Source organism: Pelmatolapia mariae, linkage group LG3_W (genome assembly GCF_036321145.2).
Source record: "Pelmatolapia mariae isolate MD_Pm_ZW linkage group LG3_W, Pm_UMD_F_2, whole genome shotgun sequence".
Taxonomy (NCBI): Eukaryota; Metazoa; Chordata; class Actinopteri; order Cichliformes; family Cichlidae; genus Pelmatolapia; species Pelmatolapia mariae.
The window spans coordinates 26262916-26286763 of NC_086229.1; the positions used below are offsets into that span (position 1 = coordinate 26262916).

The window sequence follows — 23848 nt, forward strand, 5'->3', positions numbered from 1 at the left end:
TCGTATCAGAAATGGTTTTGTGGCTCTTGGCAAACTGATTTTGAAGGAAAATTAGTGTTTATTGTGCTGAAGTAACAGATCCGGCGAGGTCTGAGGAAAAGAAATAAATCGGTGAATGGTTGATATATTTACATGAATTTTGGTGGATCCGCTGAGGTCCAGTAAATAATCAATGTGGACTGTGTTGGTTTGAAGGTTGATAAATGATCCAGGAGAATCGAGTCAGCTGTGATCTTGAGTTTTAATGGTAAGTTGATTTTAAAGGAAAATCAATGTTTACCAGGTTGAAGTAATTCTGATGATATTACTAGATGTGCTGTGATATAAGTTGTGTACAGGGGGATACACAATTGTGTTGACATGGATGGATCGGCTGCAGTCCATCTGATAAGTGAATGCTGGGTAAATTGAGACAAGAAACTGTTTTTAAATCCTCACTGGCTGCAGTGAGGTACATGTGCTGAAGATTACTGGATTTTCTCTGTGCTTGGTGCGCTGTGTCGACTTATATCTGAGATATAAGCCCAAAGGTTATGATCTGGAGGTCATTCATGGTGTTTAAAGAAGAACAGGAATTAGAAAAGGATATTTAATGTCATATTTTGTGTAAATTGAGGAAAAACTCACCATATGTGTTCACCTTTTTTTTTTTTTTTTTTTTTTTTTTTTTTCATTTAAAGGGACACAGACATTAACACACACACAAAATTCTTAGGCGTGAGTCACTTCCTCTTTTTATTTTTAAACTGCAACACATGGGTTCATTGAACTAGAATTTCAGCAGTGGATGAGACAGGGTTTAGATCAGGGCTAGTTAAAGATAAAGATGACTTTTATTAGTCCCACAGGTGGGAAATTTGTTTGTCACAGCAAAAGTGCAAAATTATGCAGCAGGAATTAGAAAACACTGGAATGCAATAAAGTAAAGTAGAATAGAATGATATATACAATAGAATAAAATAGAATACCAACACTACATACAACTGAGTAAGAAAATATAAAATACAACTTTGTCAAAGAAAGAATTGCACATATAGCAGTCTTATTGCACGTATGAGGGTTCTGGTAAAGTAAAAGATTATGTTGAAAGTTTTATGCCCTGGAGGCCAAGAGTCGTGTAAAGAAGGACACGACTTACACTGAAAATGGCCATGTTGGATTTACTTGGTTAAGTAGTGGACATTGGTTGCACACAAATGTTTTCCTTTGGCAGAAACTTAAACAACTGAGTTAAATGAACACAATTTTTTCATATCGAATAAACATGTGCATTTTGTGTTCATAAAACGCGATTGAAACATGTTCAGATGAAGTAAGTTGAGCTGTTGGAATATTTTAATACTTAACAATCTTGTCATTTTATTTGAACACTATTAAATAACTTTTACCCAAATACTATTTGGTCACTTGAATACTACACGTTGTCTTCATATTCCATAATGTTCAACAAAGGCTAAACTCTGGTTACTATAAAAATTGAATGGATCTACAACAACTACCATCTTTATCCTGATTGCAGGGGTCTGGGAAATAACCCCGGAGTGATAGGTTACGATGCAGGGTACACCCTGGACAGCTCACAAGTCTATCACAAACAACCGTTTGCATTTACATTGACAGGTAATTTAGAATTACCAATTAACCTAACCTAACTTTAACAACTGCATGACTTTTAGCTGTGGGAAGAAACCAGAATACTCAGAGTGAACCTAGTGCAAACTAGCCAGACTGTGGATTTGAACCCAGGACCTGGTTGCTGTTAAGCAACAGCACTAACCACCAGGCCAACAATCCAGACTTAATAAAATAAGAAAGCTATGATTTCAGGGCTTGATGCTGAATTTTGTGTACGTTTTTGTCCTTGACCGGTTAAACCACAAGAAATAATGATAGCATACACGTGGTGTGTGTGAAGGTGTCTGCCTGTTATAACTCCAGTGATTTTCCTGGAGTTTGACATCTTGTGCGATCATGTGAATTTCATGAGTTCAGGAACTAACCACTCTCACTAGATTGTATCATGTCATTCCGAGAAGAACAAATTAAGTTGTTGAATTTGGTACAGATCCTTAATGATTTAATTACGTTCATAGAAACATGAAATTATTGTGTTCAAATCACAAGTTAAACTTTTTAAAGGTAACAACCACCCAATTTACTTTTTTCGTTATTCCAAAAAGTAGAGGCGGCTGCTCGACTTGACTGAGATGGGTGCCTTCCTGAAAGCGCGTGAGACTGAAATCTCGTGCAGTGTTGCAGTAAGTTATTGACTTACTTCACTCGAACATGATATGAACAATTTAATCTGGCCTATCTGCATATCATGTAGTTTCTACACTTAACTTTAAAGCATGAGGCACTTGTGTTAAATACACGCAAGATGCTTACGTAAATCCAAGAGCTGGCCAATTTTTTCAGTGTAGAAAAGGACATTTAAGGTCACATTTTGTCTAAGATGGGGAGAATTGTTCCATGTGTGTTTATTTCTCTTCTCTTTTAAGAGGACAGACGCAGTTACTGAGTGTTGTTTACTTCCTTTTTCTGAGTCTCAAAAGTAGGTTTGACAAAATACTGTTAGGAAAGTGTATTTCGAGTGATTCTAAGTGTGCGAAGGTTGTGAGTACTGGATTTGAATGATTCTGTGTGATTCGTATAAAATAAGAAAAAGTAAAAATAATACATAGGAGAGTGAGTGGAAAAGTGGAAGTCTGAGAGGAAGTGTGTGCGTAGGCAAACTTCAGAGTGTGTGTGCGTCAAACAGGGAGTCTGATTCTAGCTGGTAAGCTGGTAAGCTGGTGAGAGACGTTGCAACATGAAAACAGAGGAATTAGAGACTGAATGTGTCAAGAAAAAGTAATAAAATATATTAATTACATATTTTAGGAAAGAGAAAGACCGAGAAAATAAATACATGAACTAACAATTACATTAATGAATAGAAAACACACATACACAAATTGCTACAGGAGAAATTATTGTTGGAAACAATCAGAAGTGGGATAGTTTAATATATCCATGCAATGAAGAAAGCAGCTTACACTCCTTTAATGTCTAGAGCCAGTGTGTCCCCTGCCCTCATACCACCCCTGCCCACGTGGCCCCGGTAACAGGCGAGCATGGAAGGCTGGATAAGCCCATGACGGGTAAGATCCCAAATGGAAAACCCTGGGACAACCTAAGGCAGGCACAGTCACGATTGCTCCACACCTAAGTCCCTGTGAGCTTGGACTCACTGGTGGAGACGGGACTTGAAGGGTAAAGCCGTTGGGCTGAGGCAGAGGGGGAAATGTCATTAACAATGACCAGTGATGAGTTAAAGAGGGGAGACACTCTCTGTCTTTCAGGGTGAATTGTTCCCTGAACCTGAAAAGTAAGCTATGACTTCTGGCTGAGGACAAGGAATGCTGTTATTTAAGGTGGGAAATCAAAATTGGAGTTAGGAAATTTGGGATAGAGAAAACTGATTGTTTAAGTGGAACCTTGTGAAGGAGTTTGAGGAAACCATAAAAAGAAACATATACACAATCACACACACAAATAGAAAATGCCTTAACCTTAGAATACAAAAGAGTTCATGAAGATCAGATGGCAGGTTTAGCATAGGAGTCTGTTTATCATGTTGTCCAACTCGCTTAGTGTGTAGTAGTGTTTAGAAGAGAAAATTCAGAATTTAGTGTTGATGGTGTGCAAGTTGTGTGGCGTTTAACGAGATTTTATGTGTTTTGAACAGGTGAAATTATGTTAAGTTGATCTGAGAGTGTCAGGACTCTGAAGGACTTGTGGCAAAATGTTCTGTGTTTAAGATTGTTGAGGTTGTTGTTGTAGTGATGGGTTACTTCTATCGGTTACGTTTGTGTTGTTTTCTTATTTTAATAGAGGGAGTTTGATTAAACATGGACATTTTTTATTTTTGTAACAGTGCACTTAGAAAAACCTGTCAGGGGATTTTGTTTTGTGTTTAATGAGCTAATAATCAGCTCTCTTTTTCTCATTTTGTTCTAAGCAGGCCTGCAATTGTGAATAAAAGCGCTTATCGGGAAGAACAAATATAAGATGGACTTTCCAGATTACAACTGGCTGAGGAGGTTACCTGTGGGGACCTGATCTGATTGAAGGTCTCTCTCTAAAAGGATTGCCGCGAGCCAATCCAGTCAGATGCATAAAGAACTATTTTCCAAAACTATATCAAATGAATGTTCCTAAGGGTGGAGAATCTAATTATTTGCGCGGGAGTCTCCACTATTTACAATACCTGATGTTAATGCGTGTGAGTGAAGGTGTGGAAATGGACGGTGACTGGACGGACGTGGACCAAAGGTTGGGCCGACTGGACACTGGGATACAGACTGGACTAAGGTTAAACATATGACTAATAACTGTTCGGTTTTGAGTTTCCTTTCTTATGACACAGATTGGATCATGAGTGAGGAAAAACTGAGTATGAAATGTGAAGTTCTGGTTAACATACAGGTTTTTGTTTCAAGGAAGTTCCAAGGATGCAGGCTGTGGATGGAGCCAGGGAAAGATTTGACATGATGATTAAGTTGATTTCATTCCTTGCTACAGGTTTGCAGGGCCGGAGGATTGCTGAGGTGTTTTGAGAAATGATATGACTAACTTTTTTCTTTTAATTTCCTAAGCTCGAGTGAATGATTTTGAGTTTGTAACACATAAGATGTGTCACAAAAGGGGGGAGTTACAGGGTTAAGGTTTAATTTGAAATGGGTTTTAGGATTACTTGATGACGTTTGGGGTTTTTGATAATTTAGGTATGGTATAACTGAGGCAGAAATTGTTATTTTCAGGTTCTTTTTAAGTTCTAGAGTAAGAGGTTATAATTTAGGCTTGCACATACAGATATGTCAAAGGAAATATGTGATCAGCTACATGAAATGTGCTTTTTTAGGATCACTAAGTAAATGTCTACGTGACTTTTCACTTAATAACTGTTGTGATGATAAACTTGTTTAACGACTAGCAGCTTGCTCTCTTCTAGAACATACAGACTTAGGAAGGGGGAACCTCAGCTCTGAGTTCTGAGAATAACTTTTAAATTGAAAAATTAAATTGGGTAAAAGGGGGGTGTAGCAAGTAGATTCAGGGCAGCTCACAGCCCGGCGTAAACGCAAGGTGCTGTCACACAACTTAAATTATTTGTTTGATTTATTTTTATGACAAAATAATAAGGAAACATTGAAAACATACAACCCATTGAGGAGACAGATAGGGTTGGGCAATTGAAAGGTTTTGTTTGTTTAGCATAATCTCTTTTGTTATATTTTAGCTTTTAACAGGAAACATGCCTCTCTGGAGCTTCTCTCCTGATGCTACCCCGCCACAGACCCTTATCCATAGAGACTATGTCAGCTCCCAAACAGACAATAACAAACCAAAACTAGCCATAAACAACTTAAATATAAAGAATAACAAAGCAAGAACAATACAGAATCCACATCTGAACCGAAGAATAGAACAGTGAAATGTGGATTATTAAATATTAGGTCTCTCTCTCTTCAAAGTCTCTGTTAGCTCACGCCAAGCGGTCGCAGCAGATGGCTGCCCGTACCTGAGCATGGTTCTGGCGGAGGTTTCTTCCTGTTAAAAGGGAGTTTTTCCTTGCCACTGTTGCCAAAGCGGCTATGCTATAGTTTGCAAACAGGGAACTGAATTGAGGTAAAAGAAGCAGGGAGAATTGAAGGACACTCTCAGGCAAATACCATGGTTACAGGAGGAAATCAGAGAGCGGATGAAGCCGCCAAGGGAGCAGCAGGCTATAAAGGACAACAGCAAAGGGTGCAGGTAACTACTGAAGAGGAGGCAGGTATCGATATGTGGGAGGAGGCCAGACGGGCCCAACAGGAGGCTTCTTCCGAGGAAAAGAGGGTGGTCTCTGGAGAGGAGCCGATGGACGACCAGTCCTAACTGACAAATTGCTTAATCAATCATTATATTCCCAGGCATGGGTTTCCAAGGCGTATTAGATCAGATAATGGAACTCACTTTAAAAATCAGGATTTGGCGGCCGTAGAGAGTATGATGGGAGTAAAACACAGGTTTGGGACAGTGTACCATCCTCAATCTCAAGGGAAGGTAGAGAGAATGAACTTAAATTTGAAAAACAAAATTTCTAAAATATGCGCAGCGACAGGGTTGAATTGGGTTTCAGCCCTACGAATTGCTTTAATGACTATAAGATGTTCTGTCAATAAGTCTACAGGTTTCACGCCTCATGAGCTGCAGACGGGAAGGCTGTTCCCCGCCCCATGGACAGAGGTTCCGGCGGAACACACCACCAGGAGTAACAGGTCTCATGCACAATACTGGAATGAATTGAAATCTCTTGTGTCCAGTTTTACCAAACAGGTTATCTCTGGGAGACCAACCGTAGAAGGAGAGGTCCCAGATGCAAAAGCAGTGTGGCTGAAGGTCATCAAACGAAAGTGGAAGGAGCCACGCTGGACTGGTTCTTACGAGGTGATTGCCAGGACGACTACAGCAGTTCAACTGAAGGGGAAAGGCGACACGTTTCACTGGTCGCAGTGAGAGCTTGGTTGAGGAAGACTCGTCTTCAGCCAACACAGGTGTCAACAAACAGAGGCAGAATAAATCCTCTCACCTGTGCAACGGGCCAAACAGTAGTCTACCTGGGAGGCCGAAGCAAGAAGAAGAGCATCGCAGAAGGTCGCCGCGGCACCAAAAAGGAGTGGTAACAAATTGAAAAGAACATTAGAAAGAGTGAAAGTCTAGGCTAAAGCTAAAATCCACATAACATCATGGAAATGCCTGAGCCCGAGGGGCGCAGAGATAGGAGGTGCATTCCAATGTTATATTTGAGTTTACGTATCTTTTGTGTATTGATAATGATTGCGGCCGCATGTTTTCTTGTGTATTTTTTGCAGGGCGCATTTTGTGAATTGGTCAAACGCGGATGCGAGTCCAGCACAGCACTTCCTGAGACAGTAGTTGCTAAAACGGTATCGGTGAAAGGACTAAAGCGCGAGGTGTCAGGTAAAGGTGATGAGTGCCTCAGCATATTTAATGGCATAGAACTGAATTATGTTAAAGGGTCCGCCAGCTCATTCACGTTTGATTTGTGTGACGTCATTAAGTGTGCAGGAGCTAGTAGCAGCTGGAGAGCATCAGGAACACAATACACGTACTTTAGCAGCCAGACGTAAGAGACACATTTTGGCAAAAAGAGGGACCCAGGGTACGCATGCATATGACCCTAGGTTAAACTCTCCGACCTGGATAGACTCCATAGGAGTGCCCAGAGGAGTTCCTAACGATTATAAGCTGGCAGACCAAGTAGCTTTAGAATTTGAAAGCATATTCATTTGGGTGACCCCTAATAAGAATGTGGATCGCATTGACTATGTCCATTACAACCTGCTGAGACTCTCTAACCTTACCAGGGATGCCATGGAAGGATTTGCGGAACAATTGGGTCCGAGTTCGCTGATTTGTCTTAAACTTTGTCTAAAACCATGCATGAGCACTCAGGCATTGAAAACCCGCTGGAAAGCTGGGCGGCATCCGTGTTTGGACGATGGAAAGGTTTGGCCATGTCAGTGATGTTTTCTCTGACCATACTTTTAGGGATATTGGTCACCTGTGGTTGTTGTGTCATTCCTTGTCTCAGAGGATTGTTGGTAAAGATGATGGCTAGGGCTCCGAATCCCAAAAGGGGGGATTCCATGTACCTGGTGAACTTAGCCGCCAGGCAGTGGGCTGAGGAGTGATACAACACAAGGTGTGGTGACATTCCTTTTCTGGAATGTCAAAAGAGGGAAATGTGGAGATACAGAATTTCTTTTATTGCTGCCATATAACCTGCATTATGATAATTGCATTAATAACATTCTTGTACAGCATCATCCCATTTAATAACATTTCTTTACAGGATTGATATTGCCTTAAAGTTGTTTATTGAATATGTTCATTTGAGGATCCTTTTATTATGTTGACTTTTATTACAGGTATAACTGGAAGTAGTTCATACACATTGCATAGTGCTGATTTAGAGTTGATGTTCTCTTCATTAAGGGTTTTAAGCCTCACTGGCGCGATGTCCATGTGATACATGCTGAGGAAGACGAGAGCATAGAAGGATAACTGCAATACATGCTTACAGTACACATAATCTAGGAATGTGCCAGGCCTCTGAGGCCTTAACTCATTTTTGTGTCTCACTGTACTTTTGTTCTCCTTGGTAACAGATGACTAGAGGTAATAATTAGACCTTAGAGACTTTGCAGACTTAAGGTTATTGCCTTATATGGTAGGTGTTAGTAAAATGAGAAGTTCTATGTCTGATTATAGCCATTAAAGATGTACAAGATGTACCATTGACTGTAAACAATGTATTTTTAATCTGTAATTGACGCCATGGGGGGGCGTGTACCCCACTGCTTTATAAGTGTTCTCAAAGTGTATTTTTGTCAGAACACATATGATGATGTTTTCTCCTGGCCAGTTAATAAACTCACGTTTGATTGCACGTTTCTGGGGCCTCCGTGGTTTGTTCGCACCGCTCTACACTGATTTGATTCCCAACAGTCGCCAATCACATTAAGAGACAGACTGGGATCATGCCACTATTTAAAGAAAGGGATGGGGGCAAACGTTCACAAGAAAGCAAGCATAGTGGTACAGGCCAGGTACACACAGACACAGGTTTAAATGCAAGCGTGTCAGGACAAAGTGAAAACACAAAATGAGCAGCATCTGGCTGAATTTCAGTGATATTGGAGATGGCAAAGCTGAGTGCAGAATTTATGAATTAGAAGCTGGGTAAAGTGATACCCATGTCCGTTCTCTTCTTAGTGGTAGTAGATGCATAAAATTAAGACTAATGAAAACACTGAATTAAAATTGCTTCCCTTAAAAACACCAAGCTTACAATTAAATTTCGAATCTGATCTTCAGCACCCAATACCATGACTATGTACATATTGTCGGGTGTGAGAATATTTGTGTTGTGTGCTGTGGATTCAACTCTGCAAACTCATCACTATTTTCATCATCAAATTTCTACTTAGACAGCAACAAAACAGAAAGTAGTTCCCAGGAACTACTTCTTGTTTTAGAATCTTTCAACATAAGAGTATGTTGCACATCAGAACACCTCCACATCTCCTCTTATTAAAGGATTATCTTATTATTAATTTGCTATTTCTGCCAATTGATTAAAAAATGTTTGATCTCACCTGAGAGTTTCCAGTTTACAGTGTGGATTCTTCAGTCCTTCAGACAGAAACTTCACGCCTGAATCCTGCAGGTCATTGTTACTCAGGTCTAGCTTTATCAGTTTAGAGGACTGAGAGCTGAGACCTGAGGACAGAGCTTCACAACTTCTCTCTGACAGGTTACAGAGACTCAGTCTGAAAAATAACAGCAAAACAATAAAATTACTTTTGATCAAGTGTAATGAGATTATATAACATTTAGGAATATTCCATTCTCTTTTTGTCTGGAAAGTAATGAGCAACATGTGGAGACAATCAGAGAGAGAAGTGAAGAGAGAATAGAGCAGTAAAAGAACACTGGATAGTTCAATGTGCTTTTGGTATCAACAAAATGTGTCAAATTTCTTTATTTTGTAATCGTTTCAGAAGAGTTCATGATTAAAACTCAGATAACAACTGAAGGCCAGATCTGGATGGAAATTTGATGACAGTTACACCGAGAAAAATTTCAGAAATGCCGACATGTATTCAGTGTTGAACAAAGTGAGTACTGATTATCACTTAATAGCTTTATAGACTTTTCAGACACCAGCACTCATGACTGTTTTTCAGGGGTTATTTTGTTAGTTTTTTTTAAGTTGATCGCACCTGCTTTTTATCAACAAGCATATAAGTTAAAATGTACTCACAGAGCTTTGTTGGAGGCTTTGACCACTGGCAGCATTCTCAGAAGAGCCTCCTCAGAAGCAGAGTATTTCTGGAAGTCAAACTCATCCAGATCTTCTTCTGATGACAGTAAGATGAAGGTCAGAGCTGAGCACTGAGCAGGAGACAGTTTACCTGTGGAGAGACTTCCTGAAGTCCTGTATTGTTGGATCTCCTCCACTAGAGAACGATCATTCAGTTCAATCAGACAGTGGAGCAGATTGATGCTTTTCTCTGCAGACAGATTCTCACTGAGCTTTTTCTTAATGTACTGAACTGTTTCCTGATTGATCTGTGAGCTACTTCCTGTCTCCGTCAGCAGACCTCGTAGGAGACTGTGATTGGTCTGCAGTGAAAGACCCAGGAGGAAGCGGAGGAACAAGTCCAGGTGTCCATTTGGACTCTGTAAGGCTTTGTCCACAGCACTCTGGTAGAAGTGTTTCTCTACAGATTTTACTTCTTTTTCTGGTTCTTGTTTTCGAAACAATATAGACCATATGGACGTTGTTTGTTTCTGTGTGAGCAGATTTTTTCCAGAGTTGATGAAGGTCAGATGGACATGAAGAGCAGCCAGAAACTCCTGAACACTCAGATGGATGAAGCAGAACACCTTGTCCTGGTACAGTCCTCTCTCCTCTTTAAAGATCTGTGTGAACACTCCTGAGTACACTGAGGCTGCTCTGATATCGATGCCACACTCTGTCAAGTCTGATTCATAGAAGATCAGGTTTCCTTTCTGCAGCTGATCAAAAGCCAGTTTTCCCAGAGACTCAATCATCTTCCTGCTCTCTGGACTCCAGTGTGGATCTGTCTCAGCTCCTCCATCATACTTGACCTTCTTCACTTTGGCCTGAACCACAATGAAGTGGATGTACATCTCAGTCAGGGTCTTGGGCAGCTGTCCTCCCTCTCTGGTTTCCAGCACATCCTCCAGAACTGTAGCAGCGATCCAGCAGAAGACTGGGATGTGACACATGATGTGGAGGCTTCGTGATGTCTTTATGTGGGAGATGATCCTGCTGGCCTGCTCCTCATCTCTGAATCTCTTCCTGAAGTACTCCTCCTTCTGTGGGTCAGTGAACCCTCTGACCTCCGTCACCATGCCAACACAGTCGGGAGGGACCTGATTGGCTGCTGCTGGTCGTGTGGTTATCCAGAGGTTAGCAGAGGGCAGCAGTTTCCCTCTGATGAGGTTTATCAGCAGCGCATCCACTGAGGTGGACTTTCTAGGGTCAGTTAGGATTGTAGTTTTGTGGAAGTTCAGAGGAAGTCGACACTCATCCAGACCATCAAAGATGAACACAACCTGGAAGTCTTCAAAGCTGCAGATTCCTGCTTCTTTGGTTTCAGTAAAGAAGTGATGAACAAGTTCCACCAAGCTGAACTTTTCCTCTTTCATCACATTCAGCTCTCTGAAAGTAATTGGAAATATGAACTGGATGTCCTGGTTAGTTTTGTCTTCAGCCCAGTCCAGGGTGTATTTCTGTGTAAAGACTGTTTTCCCAATGCCAGCCACTCCCTTTGTCAGCACTGTTCTGATTGGTTCATCTCTTCCAGGTGAGGCTTTAAAGATGTCTTCTTGTCTGATTGTTGTTTCTGGTCTGTTTGGTTTCCTGGATGCTGTTTCAATCTGTCTGACCTCATGTTCATCATTGACCTCTGCAGTCCCTCCCTCTATGATGTAGAGCTCTGTGTAGATCTGATTTAGAAGGGTTGGGTTTCCTGCTTTAGCGATCCCCTCAAACACACACTGGAACTTCTTCTTCAGAGCAGACTTTAGTTTACGATGACAAACTGCAGCTTCAAGTTCTGAATAATAAAAATAAAAATACAACTTCAACAATAATATTTTACAAAACGCTGATGACAATTTCTGACCCACTGAGGAATGACTGAACACAGTGGTGTCACAGGTGTCTCATTTATCTAACAGCTTAAATCTTTAGATAAATCCTCTTACGGCTCTGCAGACGGTCAGCCAGCTCCTCCTGCTTCATTCTCCTCAGGAAGTCCACTGTGATCTTCACAAATGCCTCTCTGCTGTGTTTCCTCTGCTCATCATCCTCCCTCTGAAACTCCAAGCACTGGGGCTTATTTGGATTCAGAGCCTTCTGGATCTTCTTCAGCTCGTTCTTCACAAAAGTAATGATGTTGTCCTCCAGCAGCTGGAACAGAATATTTTATGAATATTCATCATGGCCTTGCCATATTGGTCCATTTGATTGACCTTTATTATAATTATGTATTTATTTTATTTTCAGTTGTTACAGTCGGGACAGACATGACTGGGGGATAGGACAGGGAGAAAGAATGAAAGAAAAAGAGGGAGAGAAAGAAAAATAGAAGGGAGAAGAGATGGTGAGAAAGGGGAGAAGAAAGAAAGAAAACAAACAAAACACCTGGATCACCTGTATGAAGAAAAAAAACAGAAGAGAAAACAAACAAACAAAAAAAAAACAGCAACATAATAAATACAGCACCATCACAATAAACTAGCTAGCAGTAGATAACAGTAGATACTAAATATTAAATGTTATTGTGCAGCACGCAAGATAGATAGCGCACAATGTGCTTTGAGGTAGAAGCCAAGAAAGGTGTAGTTTGTGTCCGTGAACACCATTGTGTACACCTGTGTGGATAAGCATGCTTGTATTCCAAAGGTTTCTCCATGTAACGATCTGCTAGGGAATGTGAGGAGCCATAGCCCCGTCCCCCAGGGCATGAAGCAGCTATGGAGGAGATCCAGGCCCCAGACATACAGAGGCCCCAGAGTATGAGGACCCAATGAGGACCACCAAAGGGGGGGAACCGTGCCACCCTCCTGGGAAGAGCTGAGTAGACCCCCAAACGAGATGTCACCCAGCAGCCACAGAGCAGAGGCTGGAGGGGTTGCAGTGGCGTGCCCGCGGGCTCTGCCGGCAGCCAGCTGCGCCAGAGAGGACCGAGCTTCAGGCCCAGAAGCCTGAGGGCACCCCACCCCCCGGAAGGGGCCCAGCCGGGCCACAGGTGCCAGGCCCCGCTAATCGGCCACCAGGAGTAAGCCGGTACATACATGAGTGCCCAGCCTCAGTTGACAAGAACCACCAGCACACCAACGTCTGAGGGCATCAGCCACCGGCAGGGAGTGTGGTGAGGGGAGATAGGCCTCCGTACTTTGGAGGGCCTGAGATGTTCCCAGAGAGGTAGAGTCTAAGGCCCAACCTGACATATAGACACAAACGAACAGGCGCACACAGACTCAAACGTGCATTCCCACCCCCATATACACGACCAAATACTCGGCACTTACCCAACATGTACACAGACACAAATAGACACTGCACAGACAATCACACTCCCCAAACATACTCTGTATCCCAGGTCCAGGTACCCCCGCCCCCAGAGGGGCAAGCCGCACCTAGACCCAGGAGGTGTAACCCTTCTCTCTGGGGTGGAGGCAAGCGGACCGCCCCCCTATCTGCAGTAGCAGGGAGGCCCCGCATCCCAGACCCCAATCCGACGGCCAGCAGCTCCTCCCAGCCCCCCAGCCCTGATGGCCAACAGAATCGGGGGGGGGGGGGGGGGTGAAGACCCCAAACCTCCCTCCGCCCGCTCATATGTAGTGTTGCTGTGTGCTGTTCTAAAGTGCATTTAAAACACAGGAGGGCATGGTGCTTCCTGCCAGAGAGCAGCACGGCTCCTCCCGAAAACCCTCAGTGTCTATATGCATTAAAATTGAGGGTAGGGCACCAGCGCCAGAGGTGGGTTGGAATACACCGACCATCCTCTGGATGCTGTAAAACGTGCCCACCCCCAAGGCCCTATATGTATGTGTTGTGTGAGAGTGTGATTAATGTGGATGTCTAGGTTGCAGGATAAAATTGAGGCACAGGTGGCCAGAAGGGGACAGAGGGGGGGGAGTGCCTCCCCTGCACCCTGGTGACATATCTGCACCCCAAGCCCTGTGTGTGTGGGTGGGTGTGGTAGAGCGGGAAGAGGGAGGTAGCTGAGGATGGGGAGGGAAGAAAGGGAGGGGCAAGTGGCCCCTCCCTGGGGCCAGCTCCCCCGCTGACCCCAGTAAGCACCCCCAACTCTGGAACCCACCAGGGCAAGGGGGCCCAGGTTGAGTTCATTCTCTACCTCTCCTATATCTCTCCCCCCACCTGCAAAGTGAGCTCCATTAGAGAGGAGACCACCTGCAAAGATGTAACAGCCTCCCCACCAGTTAGAGAGCCCCTTAGTTGGGCTGATGCACCAGAGGTCCCCTGCACTGGGGCTGAGCAAACCAAAGAACCAAAGAGCGTGGGTGTAATTGTCCGGTGTATTTGCGAGGCAGTGTGAGCAGTTGTTAGAAGACGTATAGCCCATCTTGAACATCCTATGACCGGTATAGTGCACTCTATGTAATATTTTGTATTGTATTAATTGCAAACTGGGATTTCTGATCCATTGAAAGGTTTTTAAGCATATCTGAGACCAAAGGTTTTGGTCTAAGCTGATTGATAAATCTGCTTCCCATTTTGCAATTGGAAGGGATATTGATTTATCTATTTTAGAAAGCATTCTGTATATTTTAGACAATAATTTGGGGGGTTTTAGATTAAAAAAAATGTAACACACTTGGTGGTGTTTGTAATTCAGCTTCACTGGGATTAAATTTCTTTTTTTACTATAGATTTAATTTGTTGATATTCCAAAAATCGTTTCTTGTTGATCCCATATTGTGTAACTAGTCTGTCAAACGAAATAAAGTCTGTTCCTTCCAATATATGTTCCAAGTATTTAATTCCTTTGCAACTCCAATCTGGAAAATTAATCATATTATTGTTTTGTAATATGTCCGGATTGTTCCAGATAGGTGTACGTTTGCATGGGATTAATGAGGACTCTGTCATTTTTAGATACTCCCACCATGCTGTCAGAGAAGAGCTGATGTTGATGCTTTTAAAGCATTCATGTCGTTTGATGTTTGAACTGATAAATGGTAGGTCTGAAATTTCTAGATTATTACATAGTGCCTGTTCTACATCTAGCCAGGGCTCATCTAAGAAGCTGTGTTTAAACCATCTAAAGATGAACTGAAGCCTGTTGGCTAAAAAATAGTGATTAGGCAGTAAGTTAGGCAGATCTAATCCTCCTTTATCCTTGGTCCTTTGTAATGTTTTTAAGCTGATACATGGGGGTTTGTCTTTCCAAAGGAATTTAGAAATACATGAGTCTAGAGATCTGAACCAATCTTGTGATGGCTTATTTGGGATCATTGAAAACAAATTGTTTATTTTTGGCAAGAGTGATATGGGTAAAGATTTCCATCTAGCCAGATTGCTTTCTACTGTCTTTAAAAGCGGGATGTGGTTTAATTTAGTTAATTCTGAAAGCTTAGGAGAGACATTAATACCTAAATATTTTATATTTCCAGATTGCAGTGGTGTAGTATGGAACGCCAGGACTGCCATAATGAATTAATTAAATACACCATTAAATAATTAATTAAATGTGGCAATAATTAATTAAAATCGGAAATAATTAATTACATAAATATTTACGACACATGTAATTAATTAATTATTGACACATTTAATTAATTATTGACACATTTAATTAATTATTTATTTATTTCACATTTTAATTAATTATTGACACATTTAATTAATTAACTATTGACACATTTAATTAATTATTTATTTATTTCACATTTTAATTAATTATTGACATATTTAATTAATGGATCCACTGGTTTCCGTTATAGTTGAGGACCACCTAATCTGGTTGTCTCAATACAGCCGAGTCTCAACTCACATCATTAGTAAGTGCTAATGCTGCTAATTTCCATCATATTTCTCATTTATTTCTGAAAGTTATTGTAGAAACAGTTATTCAGCTTCATTCCCACTGATCTCAACTACAAACTGTTTCACTTTGGTTTTTGTTTAAAGCCTCGAGTTTAAAACATTTCCCTGTGATCACATTTGCACTGTATGATTTCAAAGTTTGTTTGCTTTTGCTCATTTAGTCCACAGAGTCCTTGGTGTTCTGAAAGGGACCTATAAATAAATGTATTATTATTAATATTAATAATAAAGTAGTTGTTGTACATGTACAGACCATAAATATGGAGTCCAGCTGTGTTTGATGCTGCTGGGCAGACTGACCACTGGGAACCTCCACTCTGTGGAGGAAACATGGACACACACACACATACACATGAAGCCACTTTCATTATTAAAATGTGAATTCACCTTTGAGAATCTACAGGGACAATTTGGACTGGATAAATCAGATTTATTTAGGTACTTTCAATTAAGACACTTATACAATACAGAAATTTGGAAGAAGCCCTTGAAAGAAGGAAGCCATATAATAGAAATAATAACTGGTGCATATAAAAAACCTCCATCAAGAATTTTATCGAAATTATATAATGGTCTGCAAAATTTGAATAGGAATGAAACATTACATATCAAACAAAAGTGGGAAACTGAATTACATTTTGAGTTGTCAGAGGATGACTGGCGATCCGTATGTCTCACACAGCATAATTCCACCAGCTCATGACAGACAATGGAGAGAATATGGCTGGAAAAATGTGATTAGGTTCTTTATTACTTCTTATATTAAAAGTAAGCAGCTGAAAACACCCCAACGGTGCTGGAGATTATGTGGAGACTGGGACGCAAATTATTCTTATGTGTTTTGGAAGTGTAAACATGTCAAACCTTACTGGGAAAGCATTGCAGTAACAATGAAGAGAGTGCTGGGGTACGTAGTGCCGTGTGAGGCACGAGTAATGTATTTTGGAATATGGGAAAATGTAAGAAAGGAGGACCATTACTTGTTTAAAATTATGTTGTTGTCAAGCAAAAAGGTAATAACAAAAAACTGGTTGAAAAGTGACCCTTTAAAACTGGAAGAATGGACTGATGTAATCGAGGAAATATATATAATGGAGAAAATGACACTCTGAGACTGAAATCTGACAAACACCGAAAACAGTGGATAAAATGGATAGCCTACAAGACTCATTCAGCCCCATAAGGCAGGGACCATTCCTCGTTTTCTTTTTCTTTTTTTCCCCCCTCTCTTTTGTCTAATTCAAATTAACTTTAGTCTTTGGTTCTTGGAGGCATAGGCGGATGGCCGGGCCCTGAGAGAATGGGGTCCTTCTATTTCCCGCTTTGGGTTCAAATATGTTATGATTGTGGATGGAGCCGGACCTGCCGGTGAGAGGACCGGAATTCGGGCTTTGTTTGGCAGTCCTCATATGGGTGTAAGGGGCTGGGTGGATGGTGTTTTTGGGACGGGATCGATAAGACAGTACTTTGGGTATTCCCTGGCTCCATCTATATATATATATATGTGTGTATAATTATTCTTTGTTTTCTTTTCCCCACAGATTAGGTGTGCTTTATAACTTTTAGTTTGTTTCTATTGTACTTCATATTTTTGTTTGCATGTACTATAAATTTGGAAAAGTACAAAAATGTGAATTCAGCCTCTAAAAGCTCCCTGTGTCTGACCTCACTTATGTGTTTCTGAAAGAACCGTTAAAAATTCCCATAAACACTTTAAAACTTGTGAAAAAACCTTTTTAGAACAGTTAGGGCTGTTATTTGTTGAACTCTTGGCTGACATCATATTAAATGCTTTGGATTCAGAATATGATGTCACTCAAGTTTTCATGTGTGTGAAGGCAGACGAGTCAGTACTTTTGGTAATACAGTGTAAAGTTGAATTTATTGATTGATTTCCATGAACACCACTGTGGTTCAGTGTTGTCCTGATGGAGTCTCATTAACAGCAGCCTGTATGATCCAGGCTTTAGCTGCTGGGTCTCTGTGTGACCTCTCAGACTGTTTAACAGATCAGACACAAAGAGAATCAGAGCAGCTCTTTAAAGACAAACATGAACCCACTCAGGTCACACTTTCCCCACAGATATGAGCATCACTGTCCTCAAACAGCAAATGACCAAGTCGAACATTTTTCTCTTTCATTGTTTTCTTTTTAATGAATCTTTGTAACAATCTGAGGATGTTTCAGGTCAGATTTATCCAGGAAACACAAACATGTAAAGGAGTCATCACATCTCTCTGACCTCGTTGGTCCAGGTTCAGCACTGAAGAATGGAGGGTGATCATTGGACCGGTCACTCCTCACAGACGAACAGCTGGACCCTGCAGACTGTGACCTCTGACCTCTGCAGACACAAATATGATTGAAGCAGCTGTGATCACACAGACTGCAGATAATGCAGCTGTTTCCTGTCAGTAACAGTCCTCTTAGATTAGAGTTCAGCTTTTTACAGGAAAACTGGACAAAACTGATTTTTTTTACAAATTCATTTTCATTTCCTCTCAGCTCAAAAAAACAGTCAGAAAATCAACAAAAATTCACATGTACAGACCCGATATCTGACTTAAAACATATGTGAGATTTATATTGTCAGTTTATCCAACACTACTAAGCGGTCTTTACCTTTAAGCTCTCTTATTCCTGTCCTTTCTTAACTTTCTCCGTCTCTGAAGGAGGTCAGATCTTTCTTTTTGTCTGTTAGTTTCTCAGCTGATGTTTTTTGAGCTAACAGAGCTAACAGAAACGCTGCATTTGAAATGACCTGGCACTTTAAAAATGTTTTTCCCTTTATTCTCCTCTTCAGTATGCTAACTAGATGCTGAAGTACCACAACTGCAACTTATGGACACCTGCAGTCATTCACTGTCCCACTTTTAACCTGCGACTTTAGCATACGTCATCTCTTTTTATTCGACATCTTAATAAATATAAATAAAGGAACAGAAGCCTTTCATGTGTTTCTATTTAGGCTTAGATGTTTGAAGGCTTGTAGTGATGTGAAATAAGAATGTCCAAAATGTGTTATACCGTGCAGCAGCCCATGTCGCCCGTATCAAAAACCGCCACTGTACACAGGACAGGAAACTGAACCATGATTAAGAAAGAATATTAATGAACCAAGAAAAGACATAAACACTGGGTCACAGGACCGTAGTAGAAAAGAAAAGTTGCTGGTACTCATGGTGCCCCGACGTCCTGCCAGCGCCGTATAAAAGAGGAGCTGAGACGTCCTGAGGGTAGAGCGCTCATAACTTAAACCTGTGATGTTATGATGTGTGTGTTGGCTCTCATGTATGCATGCAGTAATACATAGCTTGACCACAGCTCTTTCTCAGTTGCAGACGTTATTTTATCAGAAAACTCCACGACAACATCATGATATAGACTTGTAGTTTGCACCGATGTGTTTTCTAAATTCGATCACACACATATATGTGAAAAGTGAGTGTGAGACACTGAATGAGCTCATAGAATCTGTTGCACTTCTGCAAAGTGTTCAGCATAATATTAATTAGCCATTAATTAGAAGAGCTGTATTGTTGATTTGTCTGCTATTCTACTTAAAAGATCAAACTAATATATGATATGGACTCATTACATGTAAAGTATTGCAAGCCTTTAATTTTTATAAGTTTGATGATGGTGCCCAAAGCCACCAAACAGCCTAGGACCGCCCCTGCCTGTGTACCTTCCATGTCTTGTGTCTCTACAGGATTTTGTTAAGTTGTGCGTTCTCCCTGTCTTGTTGTGTCTGATTAGTTCCAGCAGTTGTTTAACTGAATTTCTCTGAGCAACCAACTCGAGGGATCAATAAAATTCTCTCTCTTTTTCTCCTCTTTAACCTTGTTACAAACACTACAGCTAACTGTGGATTTTCCTGTTTTAGCTCAACCAGCAAACAAAGCAGAACCACTTCATGCTGATGAGACAAAGAGTGAAAGTTTTTAAATAAACTTATTGCTTCAGCAAAGAGCAGCACAACAGTGAGACAAATTTTTAGCTTCAGTGCTCTTATTCTCCACAAAGTCATTGCTTCTGTCTCTAATTAGCTAACATGAACTAATCTATGTCGATTAGCTACCAACCAACTCAAAGAGTTCATGTTACTAACAGCTCACCTCTCTGCAGCAGACACAGGCTGGACTTTAAAATCAATGATGGCATCTTTAGATGTGTCACTCTGTAAGGACACAGAGCTGGGTGGAGGTCCAGGCTGGTTCCTGTGAATAATGATGGAGCAGTGATGTGAGTGCTGAGCTGTGACATGGAGAAGAGTCATGAACAGTTAGAGATGGTCATCTCACCTCTGAGCTTTGATCTGGCTCTCATGTTCTCCACACAGAGTGCTTTTAGAGGGAGGGACTCCCTCCTCTCTGTCCTCACACTGATCCATGCTGCTCAATTCACATCAGCTCACACACACTTTCTACCTTCACCTGCAGAGGAAACACAAATCATTCATGTGCACATCAACTGAGAGCTGCAGAGGTCGTGTCTGATGTGTTGGACTAACATCCATCTGAGACACAGCTTTCATCAGTTCACTACAAAAAGTGTCACAGAGCCCAGTTCAGCCTCCAAATCCTCCATTACTGTAGTCCTACAAAGGTCAAACATGGCTGCAGCTTTATGTCAGTAACAATGTCCAGGACCGAGCTGACTGCTTACAGAGTTCATGCTCTAACTGCTAGCTGCTCTGCTAGCTAACTCATGTTAATGCTGCTCAGAAAATGTTTATAAAACATTAAAGAGTGAAAAGTAAAGCTTGGAGTCACAGGATGATGCTGATGTAAGCAATGAGAGCACTGAGTTCTTCATTGATGTTCCTTTGTTGTTAAGCCACAGAAAAAGAAATCTTAAGGAAAAAATTACAATGTTGATAAATCTATTTATTTGTAAGACAAAACTTGGCTTAGTTTGTGGAAAGCTGCATGAAGCTGGCAGTGTGACATTTGTCTCAAAACTGCACGTGTGATGGAGAGAAATGTTTTAGATATTTGTGCATACAGGAAGGTTTTTGATTGGTGAAGCTGAACTTCATAAACTGAGTGTAAATGATGAGGATCTTTTCAGGTTGGGATGTGTGGATTGAAGCACACACTTGTGAGTACTCATATGAAACACACAAATCACTGCAGACGTGTGTAAATCTTATGGATCATATCGCACCCAGTCGAACAACTCTAGAGACACGTTTGTCTGTTAATGAGCTGAGATCTTTTATTGGGACTCGTCATCCAAGAGAAACCCTCCCTGTCACCATGGTTACTGATTGTCACCTGTGTGCACAGAGAGCAGAGAGAGGCTCTGCAGCTGTGCACCGCTGATGTCAGTGTGCGCAGCTGCATGTGGGAGTTTCTAGTGAACCATCACGTTACACATGTTTCTGATGTGACTTCATCCCAGATACACGATGACAAACAGCTTTACTTTAACTTTACATTTATAATTTGGTCTCTTTCAGGAGAGTCCAGACTCCTACACAAACATTCAGAGCCTGAAACACAGAGACTAACTGAAAAACGTGTTTAGTCTTAAAATCAAATCACAGCAGAGCGAGTAGAGAAAGAAACGACAGACCAAATCTTCACAGCATATTTCCTTTTTTCTTCAGAAACATGTTTCCACGTCACGTACAGCGGCCTCACTCAGAGCTCAGGGCGCGGTCAGCCTCTTCGTCCAGCTGTGAGTCCGTTACCGTGAACTGTGGAGCGGCAGATTTGTGCTGAACTAAGCTGCACACAGCTGATGTTAGCCAGGAAACATTACACACTGTTAACGTTACCTTAACACAGAGCTTCACACGGAGACGATCAGCGTCAGACACAAAGTTCAGGAGAGAAAAACTTCGGGAAGGAAAAACCAGGGAGGGGCTTGTGGGACAGAGGGTCCACAGCCACAAACAATCACAGCACTCCATTTCACTCCGCTTTTGTTACGCCCCCCGCTTTTCCACAGCAGTAAACTGTGGCAGTAACAGAGAGGATGGAGTCAGTGAACTCAGCACATAAGATTTTCTATTGAACGTAGAAAAACACAGAATAGATTAGTTTGAGTGAATGGACAGCCCATGTTGCACAGACCATAATAATACTGACAGGCCACTGTTTGTTCAGAGCTGATTTATTTCTGCTCATTTTCCTGTTTGAAACACAAACATCTGTCAACACTTTGTTTCAGCTCCACATTCATCCAAACATCCTCAGAGTCCTGACAGTCAAACATTCATGCTGAGAGTGATCATGGACGAGTGTGAGGTACTAAACTACTGTAACACTTTACCTTCATCTGATGTCAGAATGACCATCAGCAGGATTCTAATGCAGGACTTTCACTGCAGTAAATACTCTGAATACTACAGACAGGCTGATCCCAACAGCAGCAATAACACCTGAAAATACATGAAAGTAACATTAAAGCAGCGTTTCATCCTCACTGTGTGTTTAAACACACTGATCCAGGATCAGATTCATGTTTCTGACCTGAGAGTTTACCTGTACACTAATGATGCATTCAGGGTCCTGCAGCAGACTGTTGGCTCTACAACGGGGGTTTATCCTTCAGTGACTGCAAAAATAAAATCTGCTAGAAGATAGAAGCTCTGAGGTCACACTGTCAACATGTCAGCACACGAGCTCACACATGACTGCTTCATCAACATGGAGGTCTGAGTGTTTATTAAAGGATCATTGTGTGAAAGACGCTCTAACACAGCTGACTGCAGCCTTTAGCTGTGAGCACACAGTGTCTCACGCTTACATTCACTTTACTGCCAAATATACTCAATAACTTTAAACAGCTACTGTGGTTCCAGGGCTGAACCCCCAGTGTTTCCCCTGATCAGGTCTAAGATATCTGCCTGCACTGCAAGGCCCAGCTCCAGGATCATGTTCAGCTATAAATAGACTGCATGTTTTACAGGGACTGACAGCACTAAAGGAGAAGAGGACAAACTAAACAGGACACACACAGTTTGTTTATGAAGAAAAAATCAGTCAGTGAGTTTGATTCAAGCTGATCAATAATGTATAATCATGTGGATTTGTCTTCAAACACATGCGTGATTTGTCTTGAAATAAGAGCTGAACATGCTTTAGTGTGTAGAAGCTGTTGTTATTGCAGCACTCCCTGATGTTTGAAAGTGTCCATTTTAAAGTGGTCGTGTGTAGGATTGTGTTTCCTTCCTTTGTGCAGTTCTTACAGTAAACATGTTTGAATGTTTCCTGTTCCCCTGATGCTGCTTCCTGTTGGATAAAGTTGGTTTGAATAACATGTTCTTATAGGTTTCAATGAACTTCAAACTGTGATCCACTTACAAAACTGTCTCATTTTATTGGAACGATCCACATTTGCATCCATTCACGGTACATTTGACATCTGAACACGTTTGTACACATGATGAAAGGACAGATGGTGTTTGTGTGTCCTTCTTAAACTTAGTGTGAATGTTTCATCATGTAGAACTACTTAGAACAAAGTCTTTGGGAACATTTGGAGAACACGTTTAGGAAAGCAACATCCTGGTAGAACATTTTCTTAAAGCAAAGCAGAGCTGCAACATGACTGTGAGGATTCACAATAATAAAGTCAGAATACTTTATTATTATGAAGACTAAAGTGCACCTTAATGCTGCCAATGAATACACATGTTCTTTGTGAAAGCATGAGCACAGCTGACATGCACCACACTGACCCCACTCGCCCCATTTCTTCATCCACTTCTTGCTCTTGTGCTTGAAATGAGACGCAGACGCAGTAAAAGTAAGAGGCTCTAAAATCCACAAAAAGGGGGCTTGTTAGATCAGGATATTGATGTGATCCATAGAAACATGGATAATACACCACTTTATTTGAAGACATCTGTAGCACTGCCTCAGTTCTGGATGTTTCCACAGACTCCTCTGTGCACCTAAAGAAAAGGTCAAAGGTCAGCAGCACATGTAGTTGGGACAATTCTTCATTTACAAACAACAGTCGCACAAACTACACAATTATTTTCCTCCAATTAGGACTTTTCACTTGCAGAAATGGTCCTGTGTCATTTCTAGGTTGTGATATGAAAAACTAGTTCCTAATGGCAGCGATTCACTCAGTAAACATTTCATTTCAACATGTTTCCTTCA

The 23848-nt window shown here is 41.3% G+C and overlaps 2 protein-coding genes across 2 annotated transcripts in view; both read right to left on the reverse strand.

Annotated features, from left to right (window-relative positions):
* LOC134621424 (neoverrucotoxin subunit alpha-like) overlaps positions 1 to 9712 on the reverse strand; it is a 33473-nt gene extending 23761 nt beyond the window's left edge. Inside the window, exons 1-2 of the mRNA XM_065470140.1 lie at positions 9684 to 9712; positions 9210 to 9383 (exon numbers count right to left, since the gene is read on the reverse strand). Coding sequence (XP_065326212.1) covers positions 9210 to 9383; positions 9684 to 9712 — 203 coding nt within the window. The remainder of the gene's footprint in view (positions 1 to 9209; positions 9384 to 9683) is intronic.
* A 161-nt stretch (positions 9713 to 9873) lies between these two features.
* LOC134624321 (protein NLRC3-like) lies at positions 9874 to 21587 on the reverse strand. The gene is made up of 7 exons (XM_065470273.1): positions 21511 to 21587; positions 20030 to 20161; positions 19844 to 19945; positions 17968 to 18069; positions 15978 to 16041; positions 11854 to 12058; positions 9874 to 11702 (listed from the first exon to the last, which is right to left on the reverse strand). The coding sequence occupies exons 2-7, from the start codon at positions 20116 to 20118 to the stop codon at positions 9874 to 9876; spliced, it is 2391 nt and encodes a 796-aa protein (XP_065326345.1). The 5' UTR covers positions 20119 to 20161; positions 21511 to 21587.
* Positions 21588 to 23848: the final 2261 nt, after the last annotated feature.

Coding starts and splice junctions, on each gene's coding strand:
- LOC134624321 (XM_065470273.1), bottom strand. CDS start 20,118: ATGGATCAGTGTGAGGACAGAGAGGAGGGAGTCCCTCCCTCTAAAAGC. Junction 19,946..20,029: donor AGCCAGATCAAAGCTCAGAG/GTGAGATGACCA, acceptor CATTATTCACAG/GAACCAGCCTGGACCTCCAC. Junction 16,042..17,967: donor GCTGAACCTGGACCAACGAG/GTCAGAGAGATG, acceptor TTTCCTCCACAG/AGTGGAGGTTCCCAGTGGTC.